The sequence below is a fragment of the Carettochelys insculpta genome, chromosome 23 (genome assembly GCF_033958435.1).
Source record: "Carettochelys insculpta isolate YL-2023 chromosome 23, ASM3395843v1, whole genome shotgun sequence".
Taxonomy (NCBI): Eukaryota; Metazoa; Chordata; order Testudines; family Carettochelyidae; genus Carettochelys; species Carettochelys insculpta.
The window spans coordinates 12,116,806-12,137,060 of NC_134159.1; the positions used below are offsets into that span (position 1 = coordinate 12,116,806).

Consider the following 20,255-nt stretch of genomic DNA (forward strand, 5'->3'; position numbering starts at 1 on the left):
CGATTCTTTGGGGGCTAAAGCCATGTGCTGTCTGCTCCCCTCTCCCAGCCCCACTGTGGAGATGGGTCCACCCACTCCAGACAGGCCCCCCAAGGGCAGCAGATTGCAGGCAGAAAGGGTTGGTCAAATCCCCCCACCAGCACCCCCCTGGGCCAATAACCAGCCACAGACCCTCAGCTGCTGAGTCTAGTCCCACACCCACAATCCCCAGCCCCACCATGCTGAGCCCAGTGGGTGCATCTCCCCCTCTTGGCAGGGGCTCAGCTAGGCCGGCCCCATTCCACCTTGTGCTCACCTTGTCAGCAACAGGGACACCCTGTGCTGGATGTCCAGTGTCACCAGATGCCGGCCAGGCCCCGCAACAGCTGCGGCCCTGCCAGAATCATCCCCAAGTCAGCAGCACATTTAACCCAGCCCAGCTGGCACCTGGCTGGGCGCCCCAGGCTCTCCTGCCTGCAGACTGCACATGGACCAGGCCGGCTCCCACTGCTGCCCCAGCCCTGTGCTCCGGCGGGAGCTCCAAGCAGGGACTCCGACCCCAGGCCCATGCTGCAGGTGGGGCCCCCTGGCAGGAGCTCCAGCAACAGCGCTGTACTAAGGAATGGCCTCCCACCCCCTCCCCTGCTGGCTGCCATCCGAGCTCCCAGCTCACATGCCAGGAGTGGTTCGTATGCGGGGGGTTGCCGGCCCGTCCATTTTGCAGGGTAGGCACCAGAAGTCCCAAATAAAGGCAAATTTGAAAAATGCTTCTTTGATGCACACACGTCATCAGGAAGGAAGCACGAAAAGGGGCAGGTGTCATTTTTCTAGCACACCGTACCCATCAGGGCTCCTGTGCCCATGAATGTGACAGATACATGAATCTAGGTGATTAAAGACTGATAATGGGAAACACGGTTCTCACGGCGGATGTTCTAGCAACCCAGAAATAAAAGTTCACGGCAGCAGGTCAGTGGTCAACATGGTACCTGTTAGCGGGTCTCAGCCTAGTTTCTGGTGGATACTTGTCCACATCACCAAATCCCCAGCCACAACTGACTAGAGGAGAAAGAATTCAATGGCCAAGATGATCAGATTTCCCACTGACCCAAAAAATGAATTCTGGGTCAGGATTGCATCCAATTGGTGGGGCACTGCCTGGGAGCAACCTGCATTGCCTAGAGTTGTTTGCTAACTTGGTGTAACTTTTTGAAGATCACAGCTTTACTGCAAAGTATGTATGTGTGGGCGCTTGTGCCGCTCCTTTCACCCCACCCCCCAGCAGCTGTAATAAAAGACACGTTTCAAGAGAATTTAGAATTTCAACTTTTTTTGGTTTTTTTTGTTTGTTTGTTTGTTTTTTTTAAAGAAAAATAATCCTCTTTAAACACAGAGCATGAACTAAAAACCTCCTGGGGACAGATTTCCCCAAACAGCTGGAGCACAATGTAACTAAACTGTACAGCAAGCATACAGATAACATACATTTCTTAAGTAGGATGTTTAAGATTCCTCTGTACCACCATTCCCCACCCATCCAAGCACAGAGGATCCGACCAGCATGTCTGGAGGTGGCATTTGTGGAAACAGCTTCCTCACACTGACCAAACAGATGCTTTCTGACATTGTTACAGACATCCAGGAGAGAAGTTAAGATTATGGTATTTCCAGGAACAGTGGCTGGGAAATACAGCAGTATCCAGAGAGATCCAGAGGCATGTCCGGCTTCCAGACTCATTAGAGACCCTCCCAACGAGTTCAGCAGTGTTTCACAATGTTACTGTCACCCAGGAATCAGGAGTGGGATTTGGACATTCACAGGCTAAAATGGGCCAGTGCGTAAGTGAGTTGAACTTCACTGCAGTTCCATCCAGCTATAAGCCAGGAACGCTTACTTCTAGGTTTAGGCTACTATCAGATAGGATGATCACACTCTGGAAAAGTAGCATCTTAATTCAAAACTGATAATCATAGGAAGACTCTCCAGGATCTAGGGATGTGCATAATAAGTCCAGGCACAGAGAGGAAGGACATGGGTGTCTTTAAGAGAGGGTGGGGAAGAGACGGTGATCATTCAGCAGGAGGGCTGAGGTGCCTTCTGGTAAGTGTTCATTTATGGCCTGCTCTAAGTCCACTTTGGCCTTATTTAAATACAGCTCAAATCTTGTTTCATGTACAGAAAGTTTACATCCATCTCCAATGCCTTTTACAGAAAAAACCATTAGAAAAATAAAATTCCATCCCTGAAGAGTAGTGAATGAAGACCCATGCCACTAACAATTCATGCACAAAGATTTTCATCAAGGAACCTTTTCTGGGGGATTTTTTTTTTTGCTTGTTTGGACTCCTCCAAACTAGCATTCTATAGAAACAGCAGCAGGAAGATGGACAGTGCCCAGTTGCTGATTTAAGGCTGACAACAGAGTGACAAACATGGGCTCAAATCTTTCGAAATGGAGAAACTCTTCCAACATTTATATACACACACATGCACGCACACGAACAACAGTGAAGGCTTTGCACCAGCAACAGCACCGCTCCCGCATTGTTCTAGCACCAGATTGAAAGGGTTTGTGATTTTCCTCCAACGGGATAACATCTACAAAGTATTACAATGGCTTCAGATAGGCTCACCTAAACGCTCGGCAGCAGCGGATTCGGAAATGGAATGAAGTGGGTTCCTGAAACAAGTACTGAGAGGGAGAAAGGAAGGGCTCAGAGGCTCCAGAGCTGTGGGTGCTCTGAGAGCAAGGGAGAAATGCAGGTAAGGAGCAAATCCAGCAGTGGACTTTGGTGGGGACAAATAAAAGCCATGGGATGTGGATAAGACACGCAAGGCCACTGTACTCTTCACCATGCTTAGGAGCACATGGCCATGCAGAAAGTCAGGACAAGGGGCCATGACCAGGCCCATGTGTTCTGGCAGGTCGGGAGTGAGTTGCAGTAGCAAAGCAGTCTGGGGAAGTTGGTGGAACACTCACCAGTGCAGGCACTGTCAGCATTCTGCCTGTATGGACACTGAACAGAACCCAAAGAAATTGAAAAGGTCACAGGTCTCATTGCAGGCAAGGTCATGGACTAGCCGAACATGGGAAACAATTAATGCAAGTTACAAAGAGTTACCAACCAGCATACGGCATGCCCACTATCTCTGCTGCAGTTGCTAGGCTGAAGCTAGGCCATGGTGAAGGATGTGCCTGGTATACAGCCAGGTCAGAACACCAAACGAGGGTCAAGTCAAAGCTGCAGAGACCCTGCTCCCAAAAGCTCTTGATAGGAGCCTGTGGCAGGCAGTCTCCTCCATGCAAGGAGAGAGGAGGCTTCTCAGCTCAGTGAAATGCCAGTCAGTTTAGCGGCTGTTAAAGGGTTGTTAAGATAATGCAGGAATAGGCGCAAGAGACCAGGAAAAGCAAGACTAGATTTTCCACAGCTGGAGCCAGCAGCAATAAAGGCCACTCCCCTGGAGCTGCACCACACTTAAAGAGTGTTAGGTCATCCCTGTTTGTCCTAGGAGAGGGCATGGTAGCTCAATAAGCAACATGAAGGAAGAGCAGTTCCTGACAGCATCCGATGCATACGGTGAGGAGAGCTTTTTTCACAGGAATGGAAAAGTCCCTTATCGTCAGCAGATGACCACAGTAGATGTGTGTGAGCCAAAGGAGAGCCCGCAGCAGAGAGAAGAATGGGGGTGCAGAAGGGAAGAGACCCAGCAAGCATGATTCAGCAGTTCCAGAGAAGATGAGGAAGAGGTAAGAAAACTGAAGACCAAAAGGAAAACAGCAGCAGGATAACAGGGAGTTTCTGGGCAGTCTTGTCATACTTCAGAGGCCTCAACCTAAGAGTTGGCCCAGCCTCCCTTTGCACCATGTGGTTGGGAATGTAGGAATTTAGATACGTGGGCCAAATCTGTCAGGCATGCTGAGTGACTTTGGGTGTCCACCTCAACACCATAAAAGGGACCTGATTTCCAAGGAGTGCTGAACACTCCTTCCGCGAGGGGGGGGGGGGGGGGGGCGGGGGGGCGGCAGGAAACTGATTCCTTTAAGGCGTCCCAAGTAGGGCACCCAAAAAACCCAAGACTCTCAACATTAGAAAGTATCTTTGAAAGTTTTGGGCTAGCCTGATGGATTTTTAAGGGACACCCTCGATGCGTGGCTGGGCTGGTGCATCCCTAGTGCAGAAAGACTTGCAGTTTAGCCAAGCAGGCAAGATCTCAAATAGCAAATGGTACAGCCTGCCCCTGACCAGGAGCTGGGCCTCTAGAGTGGAGCATGCGATCAGATGCCTCCCTGTTAGGGAAGTGCACTTCACACAGTTTCCAAAACAGTGCATTTACGTGGTTTACAGTAAGAAGATGCCGTGAGGCTCCGGACTTCAGCAACCATGCCAGCAGTCCAAGCTGGAGCCCCCGAGGTGCGACGCAAGCAGATCAGGGCACGTCTCAGGACAGTAGTATGGGTGCCTCCCAACAACGTGAAAAGTGTAGGTTTGCTTTTTTAATGCAGATGTGCCCAACCCTACTGGTTTGGGAAACGGACAGGAACAGTTAGCGGGAGCCTGCATCACAGGAAAGCAACAAGCTAGACAGACCCCAGACAGCAGACCAGACAAAGCGTGCACGCACATACACACGTGGGCAAGAGAACCACAGAGCAACTATGGTCCTCACCATGGGGTCTGGCAACGTTAAGGACATAAAACCATTCACATAGAACAAACAGGGTGAGCGGGAAGGAGAGAGGATAGGTGCCCACAAAGAAACCAGGCTAGGGAAGCCATTTTGACGCCCAGGTCCTCCTCCTTGTCTCCGATGTTTTTGTTCTAATTCTTCCCTCACTGCCGTCCATCCGAGGCTGGTTAATTGGTAGGAAAGATGGGATGGGAGAGAGCTGACGAGGTCATCTGCATCTTCTCCAGTTCATGCCACAGACCAATTCCTTAGAAAGAAGGCGCAAGGGACGTTAGCTGAGTCACCTTGAGCTGGGTACTAAGAAGCATTCCAAGGACCACGTGCAGCCTCACAACAGCCCTCCAGTGCGTTCTGCTCAGAGGTGGTGACGGCAGCAGAGCTGTTTGGTTCTGGGATATGGGGGCTGGGCAGTCAGTGGTTGGTAAGCAGCATGCACCTCTGGCATGGCCATAAGACGCCGAAGCTGTGGTTGAATTATTCTTGTCAGAGTCTCTTGGGAAGTGGGCTGCACCAGGAAGAGGAAGGGCGGCACGGGTCAGCGCAGGCTCTGGTAGAGGTAGGCCGACGTGAAGATAGCATTGGCCGTCAGGCTCATGGCTAGGAGCCCTCTGACAATGGAGTTACCAAAACGACCTTGGCAGGGCAGCGGTGGGGCGGGGGGGGGGGGGGAGAAGAAAAAAGAAACCATAAAGAGCTGTTAGAGAACTTGAGGAGAAACAGCACCAAATGCAAAAGCCTCCTTTCCCATGGCCCAGCGTTTTTATCGGGATCAGAAGTTGCTGAATCATATTTCCAGCCACGATGCAAGCAGGAAGGATTCTGAGGTACTTCTCCATTCCTTTCTAATCTCACCCTCTGTTTCCTGACACAGTATTACACTGTTGTGCTCAGGGTGTCTCAGATGGTCTAAGGCAGGGGGTCAGCAACCCCCGGCACGTGTGCCAAGGGCAACATGCGATCTGATTTTCATCAGCACATGAGGCAGGAGCTCAGCCCCACCCATCCTCCCCCATGCAGCTGGGAGCTCGCTCACAGCCAGGCCACCTGTGGATTAACAAAAACCCAGCTAATGCTACCAACCACCACCTACACGGTAAAGCGCTGCACCTTCACTTATTTATTGAGGACTGTTAGTGATTTATTAAGGACTATTAGTGGTTTTAAAAAGCATCACCAGCCCTCCGACAGTACATAGAGGTCAAAAAGGCCAAATTTCAGTACTATGCCTTGGAAAGGTTGCTGAGCCCCGGTCTGAGGAATAAGTAGAACCTTGCAGCAAAGGCACAGGAGTGGGATATAACAGATTTGCTACCTTCTCCTGTCTCTACCAATGATTTGAATGGGACTATGACCAAGTCACTCAAACAATGGACAGCTCTCGCGCTCTCTCTCTCTCGCACACGCACACTGCCACCCACCTCTCCAGCCTGCTGGGTCTTCGCCTTTGGTGGTCGTATCCACCACACAAGTGGATGAATGTGATGAATTATCCTCTTTTTTCATGGAATTGTTACTGCAAATACTTCCTCTTTCCACAACTGACCTCATATCTATGACAGGAGACAAGGAGGAACCATCAAAAAACAGATGCAATGGAAGTTATGAGCCTGTTGCCAGAAGTACTTGGTGAAATATTGTAAAGTGGTTTTACCCATGAAAGCTCATGACCTAATATACTGGTTAGCCTCTGAGGTGCCACAGGACTGCTTGTTATTTCTGCACAAGAAGTTAACACTGAAAGTGAAGACAAATATCAAATCTAGGAATTCTTTGGGACATATCTTCAGTGTGAAACTGGCATAACCGCAACGCATGGATGAATTTCAGAAGTCAGAAAGTAGTTATCCACCCTAGAATGTGGCCAAGAGAAACAGGCTAACATCCATAATCATGAGAGAGCACCTTTGATAAACCAAATAAGAAAATAAAAATATTGGGCTCTTAAATGACAAGCGGAAAGGATCTTGGTTTCACCTCTAATCTGAAGGACAGGACCTCTAGCCATGCAGTGGACCTCTCACACCACTGGATCCAATATGGACTCAGATACTGAACCGTCAGCACCACTTGGGTTTTCCTTGATGGTCTCCCCTCCCTTTGCCAACTGCTTAGCTTGCAAGCTGACCTACTGTGACCAGACTGGACTCTGGTGAAGGGATCAGGAATGTAGGACAGCTCCGTGATTTGAGCATGGGCCTGCTAAACTCAAGGTTGTAAGTTCAACCCTGAGGAGGTCATTAGGAGTCTAGGGCAAATACATTTAAAAAAACAATTGCCAGGAATGGTGCTTGGTCCTGCCGAGAGGGCAGGGAACTGGGCTCAATGACCTCTCAAGGTCCCTTCCAGCTCTACGAGATATATAATGTACCGTGCATTGCCCGCTCGTTGAGGTTCTTTTTCGGGAACAGGGACAGCTCAGGCACGAAGATGTTGCTGTCAGAGTGGGTGGGCTCATCCAAGCTGGTTGGTGTGTGCAGGGCGTCACTCTGGGATGGAAAAAGCAGCAGCCTCTGCCCTTTCAGGTTCAAGCGTGCAGGGCTGATGAGGGGCCGTCGATAACGCAAGGAGCCTGAGCTGGAGGTGACAGACCCAGCCACCGAAGGTGCTGGAGATGGGATGGGGGATGAGGCACAGCTTCCAGACAGCAGGGAGTAATACTCTGAAATGGAGACGTAATGAGGCAGAGAGAGAGAGCAAGGACTTAGGGTGGGAAACGTGGTGGGTTTTTTCTCCATCCAGTCTGGAAAAGGAGTGTGTGTACGTTCATCCTTATTCCTTTCAAAAAGCCCTTGCTGTGCCATGAGTGACAGGCACACCCACTATGCCATAATTCTTTTCTTGTTTATTCTGAGTATAAACTTTGTAAGATTGGAATGGGGAGGGCAGAATTCAAGAGTAATTCTCACAGTTCCCTAGGTTCAGAACCGAAAACTTCTATCTTTGCAAAAGAAATTGGGTAAACAAAGTACAGCATAGAAGTCCTCAGCTAACTCCATTAAGACTCTCTCTACACACAAGAGTTGCACTTTTTTAACTAAGCTGATTATAAAATAACTAGCCCTCCACTTGGCATTGGTCAGGCCCTTATCTTTAAGTATGTACACTTTTCCTACACTCCCTGACAGTGATGGAGGGGGACAGCCAGCAATTTGTCCTACAAATTGGTGGGAAAGGAGGGGGAAGCTTCTGATCCCCCCTACCCCCAAAGGATGCCTGGGGGGGGTGAGGGGCTCAGGGCAGGAGCAATCCTGGGCTGAGGGGGGAACACACCCCCAGCCAGCCTCTTTCACCTGCCTGGAGATTTTGCTTCTTTTCAGTATGGTTTTATGTGAAGCAATCCCATTCCAGGCACATCCCCCTTTCCTGGCACAAACCAACCCTTACATTGCTTTAAGTTACTATTTGAGGAAGCTGTATACTGAATCTGGTGATTCTAGCTCTTACCCGTTAGGAGGAGTTCTTGAACAGGCGGGCAAACTCTCTACAATATAGATTAGTTAGATCTGTGCAACTTTTGTGTTTAGATAAGAGCTGAGACTTTGCTCTATTTAAAAAGGAGATGGTTTAAATTTACCTTTGCCCACCAGATTAGGAGATTGGGAAGTAAACTCTCCTTCCACTCTAACTTTTCACCTTGTGCAACCCAGGTTCAACTCACTCAAATACCCCATTCTTAGAAGACTTCAACCCACTTGTTCAAACCATGCCCACGGCAGAGTGAGTTACTGGCTCCACCCCAGGCAACCTTCCAGATTCTCCTCCTCATTCCCAACTGTTTTGGAGATGAAACAGGCAGAAACTGTGAGATTCTTCAAGTGTACTGCTTGCTCTGCCACCAACCAGGCTAGTAGGGACAATTCAGCGCAAACTGTGCTAGACTCTTACCCTTTCCCTCCTTTAGGGTCCCCCTAGTCATAAATTAGCTACTGCTGCTGCACCATCATCCCAGAATGAAACGCAAAGGAGCTGACTCTGCTGAAATTTCTGGTACTGTAACCATGATGTCACATCACGGTTCAGGCTTGTAGACCATAATGGGATAACTTTGGCAGAACAGGAAATGAACCTTTATAAGAGGGGAGAAAAGCTAAGGTTTTAATGGGCCGAGATACACCTTAGGCCTGGTCACTCTAGGCTCATTCACTGGAATTTACATTGTGCACAAAGCTATTAGACTCTGACAAAGGCTCACATCCCCGTCTGATCCGATTTGTTTTTTTCTCTTTTGATAAGTACTGTTGGTAATGGGCCATTTCCACCTTGCTGAATAGACCTTGTCAGCTCTGGCCCTCCCTTTTACTGGGACCCCACTCTTAAATACCCTGCTGAAACCACCTCCCACTCATACATCTGATGAAGCGGGTGTTTGCCCACAAAAGCTTATGCTCCAACACATCTGTTAGTCTTTAAGGTGCCACAGGACTTCTTGTTGCTCTCGAAGCTACAGACTAACACGGCTACCTCTCTGGTATTTTTAAATGGGTGATTTTGGCCATTTCTTGGCAGAGTGTACCAAGAAAGCGGGGGCTGGGCAAGGAACAAACCCAGACTGCAGCTGCGCTTTGACTGTTGAAACACAGGCAGCCTAAACTGCATCCAGGTGCAGAGGACCCAGACAGGGACAAAAGTTCTTTCTGGGGTCAGAAGTGCAACAGACAGGTCACCGGTATGACGTGGCAACAAACAGCACAAAAATAAGTTGGATGATCAGTTCCTTGGACAGGAGAGAAACTCAATACAGAGGGAAGAAGCTTGCAGGTGGAAAGTTTGCAGTCACACAGAGTGAGCTCAAATTTTAAATGTTTTCCAGTATTTTTGCAGCTAAAAAAAGGAAAAGAAGCAGGGGATCTCTCACTGTAGCCTTCCATTCTTCCTCCTCTTACCTGGCCTGACTCATCCTCAGAGACCCTCTCTCCAAAGCCAGGTAACAAATCCATACACATTGCAGGGATAAAATACTCCAGCACCTCACATGCACCCTCTTCCTTTTCTTCCCTGCCTCCAGGTACTTTTGGGGAACCACTAGCTGCCTCTAAACCCCCCACCACTCCACCCTCCCTGGGGGAACTCATTCCCCATGTAGGAATCCTACCTCCCACAGCACTCCCCAGGTGTTGGGTGGTGCTGAGGCCAGCCAAGTCTCTCAGCTTCTGCGAGGAGAAATCTTTCTGCAACTTGGCCTGGAACTCAACAGCCAGGGAAGGGATGGAAACCTGTTCCCTCTCTCTGTCTGGCTCCAGGGCCACAGGTCTGGCAAGCACGGCTCTTGGAGGGCTCCCGTCTCCCAGAGAAGGACCCTGTGGCTCTGGCCAGGTGCCCTCCCCTGGGTCAGGGTAGAGTGTCCCCGGCTTTCCCTGGCTGCAGGTCAAGAGCAGGGCACTGTGGGGTTCACCTGGCCTCCAGGGCGGATGAGGCTGCTCCTGCTGCGTTCCCAGTCCCTTGCTGGTCCAAGGAACAGAGAACCCAAACAATAACATGACAGCTTGCTACACCACTACCACACGACTAAGCCAATTCAAGGTTGAGTTGCACGTAATAGCCCCAGAGACAGCAGAAGTGTCAGAGCACACCCTAGTGTGTAACCATACAGTACGCCCTCCATTTTACGGACCCCCATACGGCGAACTTCAGGAGCAACAGCATCCGCCAGCCCTCCCATTGTTCCCAAAGGCCGCTTAATTGGGGCCTGCAAAATCCTAAATCCACCAGCCCCCGAAAGGCACGTCAGGCGACTTCCCGGCGCCGCCACGCACGGCTGGGATAGCCGCCCCGGCTGGAGCCTCCGTCATGGCCTGGACTGCCGCTGCTGCCAGAACAGCCATGTGTTCCTCCCACCGGGGGTGGGGGTGCGTACGCGGGCAGACAACACTCGCGCACGTGTCCCGCCGCTGGTGGGAGGAGCACACGGTGGCTCCAGCAGCAGCTCCTCCAGGAGCTCGGGTGAGTCGCGAGTACTTTTTTTGGGATCGGGGGGGAGGGGGCAGCGAACCTTGGATTTAACAGACCTTCCAGTTTAATGGACGCCCCTCCCCCATTCGTCCGTGAAATCGAGGGTTTACTGTATCACAAATACGGATTTTCCTTTAACCCTAAAACCTTAAGCCTTCCGCGGATGCCCGAACGACGAGCAGCAGCCACCATTAACTGGGTGGCGAGGAGTCGGATACTCACATTCCATCTAAACTCCATTACAATAGCGCCACGCCCGGCTGCTGGAAGGAGACCGCTTCCTAATGCTACCCACCCTCACCCGATAAAAGAAAGCCGACCTCCAGCTGGATAAAGAGGACTTAGTTAACAGCGTTTTGGGCAGCAAGAAACTAGTGATCGGTAGCTGAGGTTGTGGAATCTCCTCTCTCTGATGATTGTCCTCACTTTCCTTCTGTTTTCTGTACGATCTCTGTCCGGTTTGCAGTTGTTCCTGTCTGCTGTACATTAATGTCATTAGGTGCAATCATATTCAGGTAGTGGGGTCTGATTGGTTAGGTAATTCTGTTACAGTAGGTTACGATTGGTTAGTAAAATTATACTAAAATAATTGGTCAAGGTAGAGCTAAGCAGGACTCAAGTTTCACTACTGGGGTCCAAGAAGAAACACAGTAGGGGGGAGGAGAGGGAAGAAAAGACAGACTGGGAGGATTCCCCCACCAGACCAGAGCTGCCAGACCCAGAGGTGCAGCAACCAGCATCCATGGAGACTGACTTTGACCAACAGAGGAAGTCCACCTGCCTTTATGAGGCTTGGTGAGCATGACACCGAGTGCTTAGCTTGACACTGCTTACTTGGTAATGGCCAATCAATAGAGAATATTACCGCAGAAGGCTTTTTCTGTGGCACAGATCCTGCAGACCCGCAGGAAATTATGCCCCGAGCCCTAGGAACTGGGCAAGGGTGTGTGTTTGTCCCTGGAGTGTGGAAGGGATAAAGAAATTTGTGCAGGCAACACATGGGCAACTAAGCCATTGCAACTGGCCAGCCCCCCATGGAGAGGCCAAGGGCTAAGCAGATAGAGAACAGGTTTCCCTGTCAGCTTTGAGATGCTGCCTTCCCGAGCAGGGTTGAAAAGCAACATGCTTACGCTGCCACTCACTGCCCCCGCAGATGCTGAGAGCCCACAGGGCTATCTGGCACCCTTCTTCAGCAATTAAAGCAGATTTTAAAGGAGGTGGGGAAAACAACTCCATTTGCAATATGGTTTCCTAAAGAGAGATGCAGAAGATCGGTAGCAGGAGTATTGCTTGTGCATTGCCACGCTAGCAACCCCTGATCTGGACTTCGGTGGGTGAGGCAATAGGGAAGGACCTTAGCAGTGGAGACCTTTGGAGATGTATAATGGAGAAGAATAACAGTGGTTCAGAAGTCACTTGGACCCAAAGTATTTACCCACAGCCACTCAACAAGCATCACGTCAGGTCTTGGTTCATGTCAGGTCCAAATGCGAGGAAGGCTGGTCTGGCACTGAAAGCACCACACTGGAGATTTGAGTTCAGTTCTTGATTCTTACTGCAGATTCAGTAGCACAAGGGTAGGCAAAATGTGGCCCTCCAATTCTCCGGCTCTGGCCCTCGACCCAGTGGGAGCCTCCCAGACCCCCTGCCTGCTCCACCCCCGTATGCCTCAGGGGCCATGCGCTTCGCTAAGTACCACTACAAGCTTGCGGGGGAGGTGCGGCCTTGTGAGCTCCCCCCACTGTCAACACAACCTTGCAGCTCCCATTGGCCAGCAACCGGCCAATGGGAGCTGTGAGACTGTGCTGGGGACAGGGCAGTGTGCAAAGCCACCTCTGCCCCTCCCCCAGGCCTGGCTCCCTGCCCTCAGAGAAGCACACGGGACCCACAGCTGGCAGCACTGAATGGTGTGAGGGGGCAGAGAGAGGAGGGAGTCAGAAACCTGCTGGACTGCAGGGCAGGAGCCACATAGGTAAATGCGCCTGACTGCCTACTCCCTCCCCTCCTGCACCCTTCCCCCATGTAACCCAACCCTCTGCACCCCTGCTCCTGCCCCCAGACCCCAACCCAGACCCTGCACTCCAATCCCGTGCCCATGGTCATGACCCCGCACTTCACCCAAACACCTTCACAGACTCATCACCCCCTCCCGCTCTACAACCCACCACCCCAAACTCCCTTCTGTATCCAGCCTCCACCCCAGTCCCTGCACCTCCTCCATTATCTTCACTGAAGAGTGTGGCCCTTGATTCTTGAAGAGATCCACCCATCACAAATCGCTGCCCACCGCTGCTGGGGTAAACTACACAAGCACTCCAGGCCTGATCTACACAATGGGGACAGTCAACCCTCCGAAGTCTGTCCTGTGTGTCTAATTGTAAGTTTGTTCAAGCAGAGACTGTTGTAGCGCTTGGATGTACAGGGCCTACCATGAAGGAAGAGTGAGTCTGCTAAGTGCTACTGACAACCTACTGACCGTTACACCCCCTTTCACTGGGAAGTGGGCAGGAGGGAAGAGATGGGGAAGAAATAGGATTGATCAAGTCATTTCAAACCCTGTGAGTCTCGGCACTGTAAGTTCTAGCCCTTACCTGATGCGGGCGACTCCTTGGAGTGAGATGCCTGGGATGCTGGTCGGCTGCCACTGAACAAGTAACCGGAATCTAAAAAGCAAACCACAGAAGCTCAGCATACATGCTAAATATACTGTAACAAGCACCACAGCAAGTAGCCGCATTGGCCAGCCTCACTAACACACGTGACAAAGGAAGGCTGCAGTAGGAGGTTAATGTACCACCTCCAGCTTTCCTGCCAGGACTGTTGTGTGCTTTGCTAGAAGGGGATCTTCATAACCCCAAGCTACAGCTAAAGAGAGACAGGCCTGAGGTGTACAGACATCCAGACCAGCCCTGTGTAGGCAGAGCTGGCTTCCATCCCTACTGAGGGTAACCAGAGGACAAGCTACTGTGGACAACCTGGACTTGGGCAGCCAGATAGCAGTCAGGGACCCTGTGTAAGAGGCAAAGCTGGTGCGCTGCCCTTGCCGAGGGACCCACCAAAGGAAAATTGCATGAATTAAGGTTAAACCATTTCTAGCTCTCGTTCCAGTCAGTGTGATCCCAGGCCCATTATTTGTTGTTTCCTCTCCATGTCTTTCTTCCCCTCCCTTAAATCCTTGTCGAAGCCCCTCATGACTCGCTCCCAGGATACCTCCTTCACCAAATCCAGCTCAGACCAAAAATCCATTCTGACGCTATAGAAAGTCTACCCAGGGCCCAGCCCTCTGCCAGCTCAAGTGCCCTCCAGTGCCAATTCAATGTGCCCCCTGCTCATTTCCCACCCTGTTGTGCAGTGTACAGTTGAACAACTATCACCTTTCCCCCAGAAGTGGCTGAATCTCATTGCCTGGCAAAAGTATGGTTAATTTATTTAGGATGTAGAGAAGGAGAGATTAACATAGGGCATTAATTATACACCATATTAGTACTCCAGGTTGAGAGGGGAATTCTGTGTCAAAACGTTCAAAATTCTGCATATTTTATATAGCAAAATAAGGCAATATACATCCCACCAGTTTCAACTGTTGTTTCGGTAAGTTATTTAAACTACAACACAGAAAGAGGTCATGGGTAAGTATTCAGAGTTCCTAAACACATGAAAATTGAGTTACAAACACTTGGTGACTAATATCCTGCATTTCACAGTTATAATCCTGGATTTTCATTTATACTGTATTACACAGTATCCGGGGGAAAAAGTACATCAGTTAAAATTACTCAGACTTTCACACATGCAGATCGTACTGTTTTGCAGATCACTGTTCCGGATCTGGCTGTTCACTTGGCAAAGTACTTGGTTCTGATGGTCCTGACATTTTATTGACTGCTTGGTAAATGTTTTATTTGCCCTCACACTCTGTTTTTGTTTAAAGGGTAAGTAATATACATCCTGAGCTGTAATCTAACCCTGTTGTGCCATTTTGGCAGAGGAAAAAAAGTGAGACAGCACATGGGTCTTCCGAAAATGAGGATTCCCTTGCTGCTCACGTCTAAGTCAGGGGACTCCTTTATATCACTCAGACGGTGTAGGGGACTTGGGAGTTTCACAGGTTTTATGCTCCGGGAGGACAGAGATTGGGAACTGCTGGCATTAGCCTTGCTGCTATATTTCTGTCTCTGAGAATGAAATCAATTAACCAACCACAGCAACTTTTAACAACTCTTCTATACACAGTGAGGGGGCAACATTTGTGCCTCCACAAATGAGATCACTTAATTTAGGCAGGCTGCTTCATTTGTGCCTCTAGCCTGCCTCCTGCCTTTCCTGCCAAGGAGCTGCGGGGAGAGGGACAGATTTTCTCGTACTTGTTGGTGGGCACATACATACGCCCAAGCCCTCCTCTCCACCCTCCGTTGATTAAGCAGGCAGGCATGCCAAGTCTTCCTTCATCCCATCTTTAAGGCTGCTCCAGCTGGCAGATGCTGCCTGGATTGCCCTGGAAAGAGGCCTACGCCCCCAGCTCTGGCAGATTTTAATTTCATTTTTCTGCCTGGGGACGGAAGAGAAAGAACAATGCAGCAGGCCGTGTGAATTATGCACCCCCACGGGAGCACATAAGCCCAGAGCACTCAGCTTCCCACAGAGCCCGAGTTGCACCAGAGCATTTCTAGTGATCTACACTGCTAAATATCTCTCAGAGTTGCATCCTCTGCCTTTTATGGCTCAGTTCTCCTGCTTGAGCAGGAAATGTTCTGAGCTGCAGAGGCAACCTCCCGCAGCTGAATGCTTAAGACGTGCAAGGGCAAACCCAAGGACACAGAGTGCCCAAGTCCTCCCCGGGCCCTGGCATGTAACAAGGGATCCCTTTGCTGTACGGAAACTGAAGCAACCAACTAACTTCAGAACAATTCTGGGTAGGAGGCAGGTTGAGAGTCCCTCAGCTGTGAGAGAGCAGCATCCCTTCCCCACCCTGCTATGTGCTGCAGACAGTGCCTGCAGGTTCTGAGCTCAGCGGGTTCTTTTGCTCTACAGCTATGGACTAATCGGGAAGCATCAGGTGTCACACACAGCGTCCTTATCATTGTTTGAGTTGCTCTGTACCTTTGCAGCTGGCCTGACAAGCAGCTGAGGCGAGGGTCTGAAAAGGCAGCAAGAAGGAAAAAAAAGCAGCTGTCAGTTGGACCTGTGGCTTAAGTGATACCAGACAACTGTACCACTCTGTGCTGCAAATCTTACATGGCTCTGTTTTGGTGCCCATTGCTTTAAGGATCCCCCCTCTGCTCAAGAGGCCCTTCCAGTTCTCTATGACTGCAAAAGCACAGACCAAGCCAGGACCTTTAGGTTCTGAGTCCCATACTTGGAAACAGCCCTGAAGGGACTTCAGCATTTCAATGGGTCGGGGCCTCATAGCACCATAAATTTCCTGCTGGCTCAGCACTATTTTAGAAAAAGTGTCAGTACCAGGTCCCCGAAACTCTCCAGCCTGGCTTCCTCGTCTTCTCACCAGGGAGCCAACGGCCATTAAGCTCTGATTTCCTGCCACACAACCGCACCACAGGGCGGCCTGTCACTATCTCAGGCTCATCCACCTCATTAAACGTGTTGAAATACATCACCATTTGTATGTCTGTGTAGTCATACTCCTATCTCGATCAATAAAGTTTTTGCATTCTACACACTTATTTTCTTACACATGAAGAAAGTCCCCCCCCACCCGCCCACATGAACATAACTGAAAATTTCTGTTGGTTTGGTTTCCATTTGATGGGGAGGGGATGGGGCAGGGGGGACAGCTGCTAATTGCAGAGCCAAAAAGCGGGCCCTGACGTAAACAGTTTGCTCACCCGCGGGCTAGAGTCGCATTCTAGGGATGGTACCATGAGAATTTCCACCTGCCTTGCTGGATATGCAGCCAGGAACCTATGGCAACGGGACGGCAAATACCGGATAAACCTGACAGAGCCAGGAGAGGCAAGTGTTATAACTAAAACCTTGATCCTTAGGCTGCGCTTTGTGACAAAGCTATTTAAATAGATATCGTTAGAGGTGCCAAATGGCTCCTGTTACGTGCAGAAGAGATGCGGCATGGTCAAGGGAAGCGTCCACACCGCTGATGGGCAACCTAAGACTGAGAGTCGGCTGGGTGAGTAGCCCTCCATCTCAGTGGGCTGCAAAACTGTTGTAACCAAGATGGTCTCCTGGAATGGGATCGTTTTGCTAACGGTGCTGGTGTACTAGCACGCGCAGGGTACTCGGACTGACCCGTAGCTGCGTTTGATTGGCTGCAGGGGGAGTGCACAGCTCAGGCAGCCAATGTCATGTGCAAGCTGTACGCCCCTCACTTCACACAACCCTGCTTCTGTGTGTGACATTTTAGTAACACAAAGCCGGGGGGAGGGGGGGGACCTACATGGACAGAAACCAGCAGAATCTGGCACCTGGTGCATGGGCAGCAGTGAACAAAACATCTCCTTGGCCACACAAAGATCTCCACTCCATCACTTGGGGCCTTCCGGGTGCAGATCCCCTACCACTGCTCCACACACTGCTCAGCCTGGAGCTGCAAAGCCACGCAAAAGGATGGACTGCGCCAGGCTGATGGCAGGAAATCACAGTTGCAAGGCAGATTTGCACCTGTCGTGTCTCCCCTACCTCACGTGGGCGGCGCAGCACGATCAGCTGCTGGGTCTCAGGCTCATCCATCTCATTACACATGCTGAAGTATGTTACTATTTTTACGTCTGTGTATTGCCATTTATACCCTGATTCATAACGACATACTTACGTTCTTTACACTTGCTGAGAGGGTTCTTTTTATACTGCCCCCCCGCCCATATGAACATAAACAAAATTTCCATCAGTTTGGATTACTTTAGACAGGTTGGGCAGAGGGGTGCTAATTTCATGGATCCGAGGTAAAAAGCTTGTTCACCCCGGGATTATACCAAGCCAACAGGCTGACTGCCTTAGAAAAAAGCGCTCTGCTATGAATGCTGTGCCTGCAGAATCTAGCAGATACTGCACTCAGGACCTTCCAGGAAAGGGTACATGCCCAGTTGATCACTGCACACCAGCATGTAGTTAATTATACTGAAGAGAGACCATTTATCACTCAGTTTGCTCTTTTACATGCAACATCATCAGGTGCATGACATTGGCTTAGAACTAGACTTACTAGTCTATGAGGCCAGCTGCACTACAATGGACTGGATTCCATGACCCACTCCCACCAGAGTTGGAGCATTTCCATCACATGTAGAAGCGTGATGCATGCCTTACCTGCCCTGGCTAGGGAAGGGATGGTGCCCAGAGATAGGGCTCTGTTCAGCCGTCCAGGGAGCGAGGAGGAAGAAGCCCTGCGTGGGGATCTGAAGAACTGCTGGTTCATCAGCTGGAGGATGCTGGGGGGCGTTGGGATAAAAACAGACGGCGAGGCAGTGGAACAAGGGAAACCAATCCCAGAGCCATTGGGGAACAGAGCAACTGACTCCCCGGAAAGATACCTGTAAATGACATGCACGACAGATATTCAGCAAGGGATAAATTCCAGTATCAACTCCTCACTGAGCTCTGACAGGTGCACCACGAATGCAAGGTGACAAGTCTCCACGTTCTCAGCTGCACAGCCAAGTACGGGTCAGTGGGGGCAGCATCGTCGTGCCAATGCCTAGTCCGTCTACAGCAGACACAGCACCAAACTGACCAAAGCCAGCATCAAGTGGTGCCGATCAGTGTTTTCTGTAAGCTGACCACTTGGGTGGCCTCCCAGGAGACATTCAGACGCCACCCAGATGATAAGCAGAACGCCTACATAGGTCCACAGGTAGCAGCATGTGTTTCCACTGATGGTGCACATTTGTACATGCCTAGGTGCACAGAAAATTTATTCTTCAGATGGAGGTTAAAAATTAGAACACAGGGGCAGATGCAAACTATGGTATCCCACACATATTTTATTCCAGCAACACAGAGAAAACCACCACATGCACCTGCCTCCAGTCAGTGCAGGGGCTGGCTACAAACCATGGAAATGAGCTTGCACAAGCTAAGGTGCCAGGCCTGGCCTACAGGTGTCAGTTGCACCACATCAAGTAAAGGTGTGATTTTAAACTGGTTTGCTTAGAACCAGTGCAGCCTGTGTGGACGCTTATTTCGAGTTAGTCTAAATCAATCAGGAACACCAAAACGAGCCTCTTGTAAACTGGAACAAGGTGTCCTCCTTACAAGTTCCTCTGGTTTTAAGTAAACCAGTTTAAAATCACACCTTCTGTTAAACAGATGCAACACACTCTCGCAGACAAGGTCCTACTCCACAGGAAAGGATCTCATGGTAAAGCAACATCATTGCCTGCTTCAGGAGTGCCCATCACCTTTGCCTTTCAGCTTTCTCCGTGCACTTCCACCATAGATTATAGCAATCATCATAGGTTTGTTCCCCTTGTATTTAGAAGTATTGATGATTTTTGCTGCAGTTAAGTGCATTAGTGGCTAATGTGACTAATGGGTTTATTAAGGCTATTTCAAAATGCTCACAGGTCCAGGACGATAGGGCTAATCATTGAAGAGCGTGGGAACTCGTATTTTTCTTGGTTCCAAGACACTAACATAGAAGGTATATATTTTTAGTGAGTCTACCAATCCTTTATCATGTATCTTCCAATACAGTTTGAACCTGTCTAGTCCAGCACCCTTGAGACCTGACCAATGCTGAAGGAGAGAATTGGCTGGCCCATGGGAGGTCTATATTGTCTAGCAGCATTAAAAACTCTTCCACTGCTTACTGGACTCTTACAAGACATTCAGGGGTAAATTAGCGCTAAATAACAGCACAGAACACTGAGAGCCGGGACTGGTGGCTGCAAACAAACTTTATGGGACCACGGAAAACGTGAAAAGTGGTCATCTGGCTAACTAAAATCATCCCGGGTTATAGATGTTGCCAGACAAGAGTGTGCCAGATTAGAGAGGTTCAACCTGTACTTACGTTTCTCAGGGTCGAAATGGAGGATGTAAAAGAGAAAAGCTGATGTTCAGATTCCAGCAGAACAGTCCTGCAAGGGGTTCAAAGCAGTTGGTGGGACAGATTCTTCGCCGGTGTATATTGGTGTAACTCCACTGGTTGAATGATCAGCTAAGAATTTGATCAGATGTTGATAACAAGGATGTTTTATGAAGTGCATAAAGAGACAGTACCAATGGCATATGCTTGGGATTACCATGATGTTCAAGGGAGGTGGATAGTGAACATACTAACCTCCATCTCTAGAGGTCAGAGTTAAAAAAATCTTACCTCTGGTCATATTAATATACTGAACATTAATGTGACGGACTTTTGTTCGCCAGCACCTAGTTCGTTCGCCAGCTCTCTAACCAAGTTACTTTTATGGCCCCAAGCACCGTAATATCTGAGCACCGCATAACCTACAACACGTTATCCCCATAACTCTCCTCCACTCATTGCGCAGATGGGTCAGTGAGGCACAGATACCAAGGAACTTGCCTGACGGTGCATACACAGCCTGGAAGAGCAGGAACTCATCTCTCCCAAGTCCTAGGCTAATGCCGACATATCCTTCCTCCACTCTTCTTCTAGGAATACAGCTACACTTACCGGAAGATTAACGCAGTGGCGGTTGAT

The 20,255-nt window shown here is 49.9% G+C and overlaps 1 protein-coding gene across 1 annotated transcript in view; it reads right to left on the reverse strand.

Annotated features, from left to right (window-relative positions):
- Positions 1 to 1,292: 1,292 nt before the first annotated feature.
- TMEM201 (transmembrane protein 201) overlaps positions 1,293 to 20,255 on the reverse strand; it is a 59,112-nt gene continuing 40,149 nt past the window's right edge. Inside the window, exons 7-11 of the mRNA XM_075018038.1 lie at positions 17,897 to 18,120; positions 13,210 to 13,281; positions 7,038 to 7,328; positions 6,088 to 6,219; positions 1,293 to 5,302 (exon numbers count right to left, since the gene is read on the reverse strand). Of these exons, the coding sequence (XP_074874139.1) occupies positions 5,205 to 5,302; positions 6,088 to 6,219; positions 7,038 to 7,328; positions 13,210 to 13,281; positions 17,897 to 18,120 (817 nt within the window). The 3' untranslated portion in view covers positions 1,293 to 5,204. The remainder of the gene's footprint in view (positions 5,303 to 6,087; positions 6,220 to 7,037; positions 7,329 to 13,209; positions 13,282 to 17,896; positions 18,121 to 20,255) is intronic.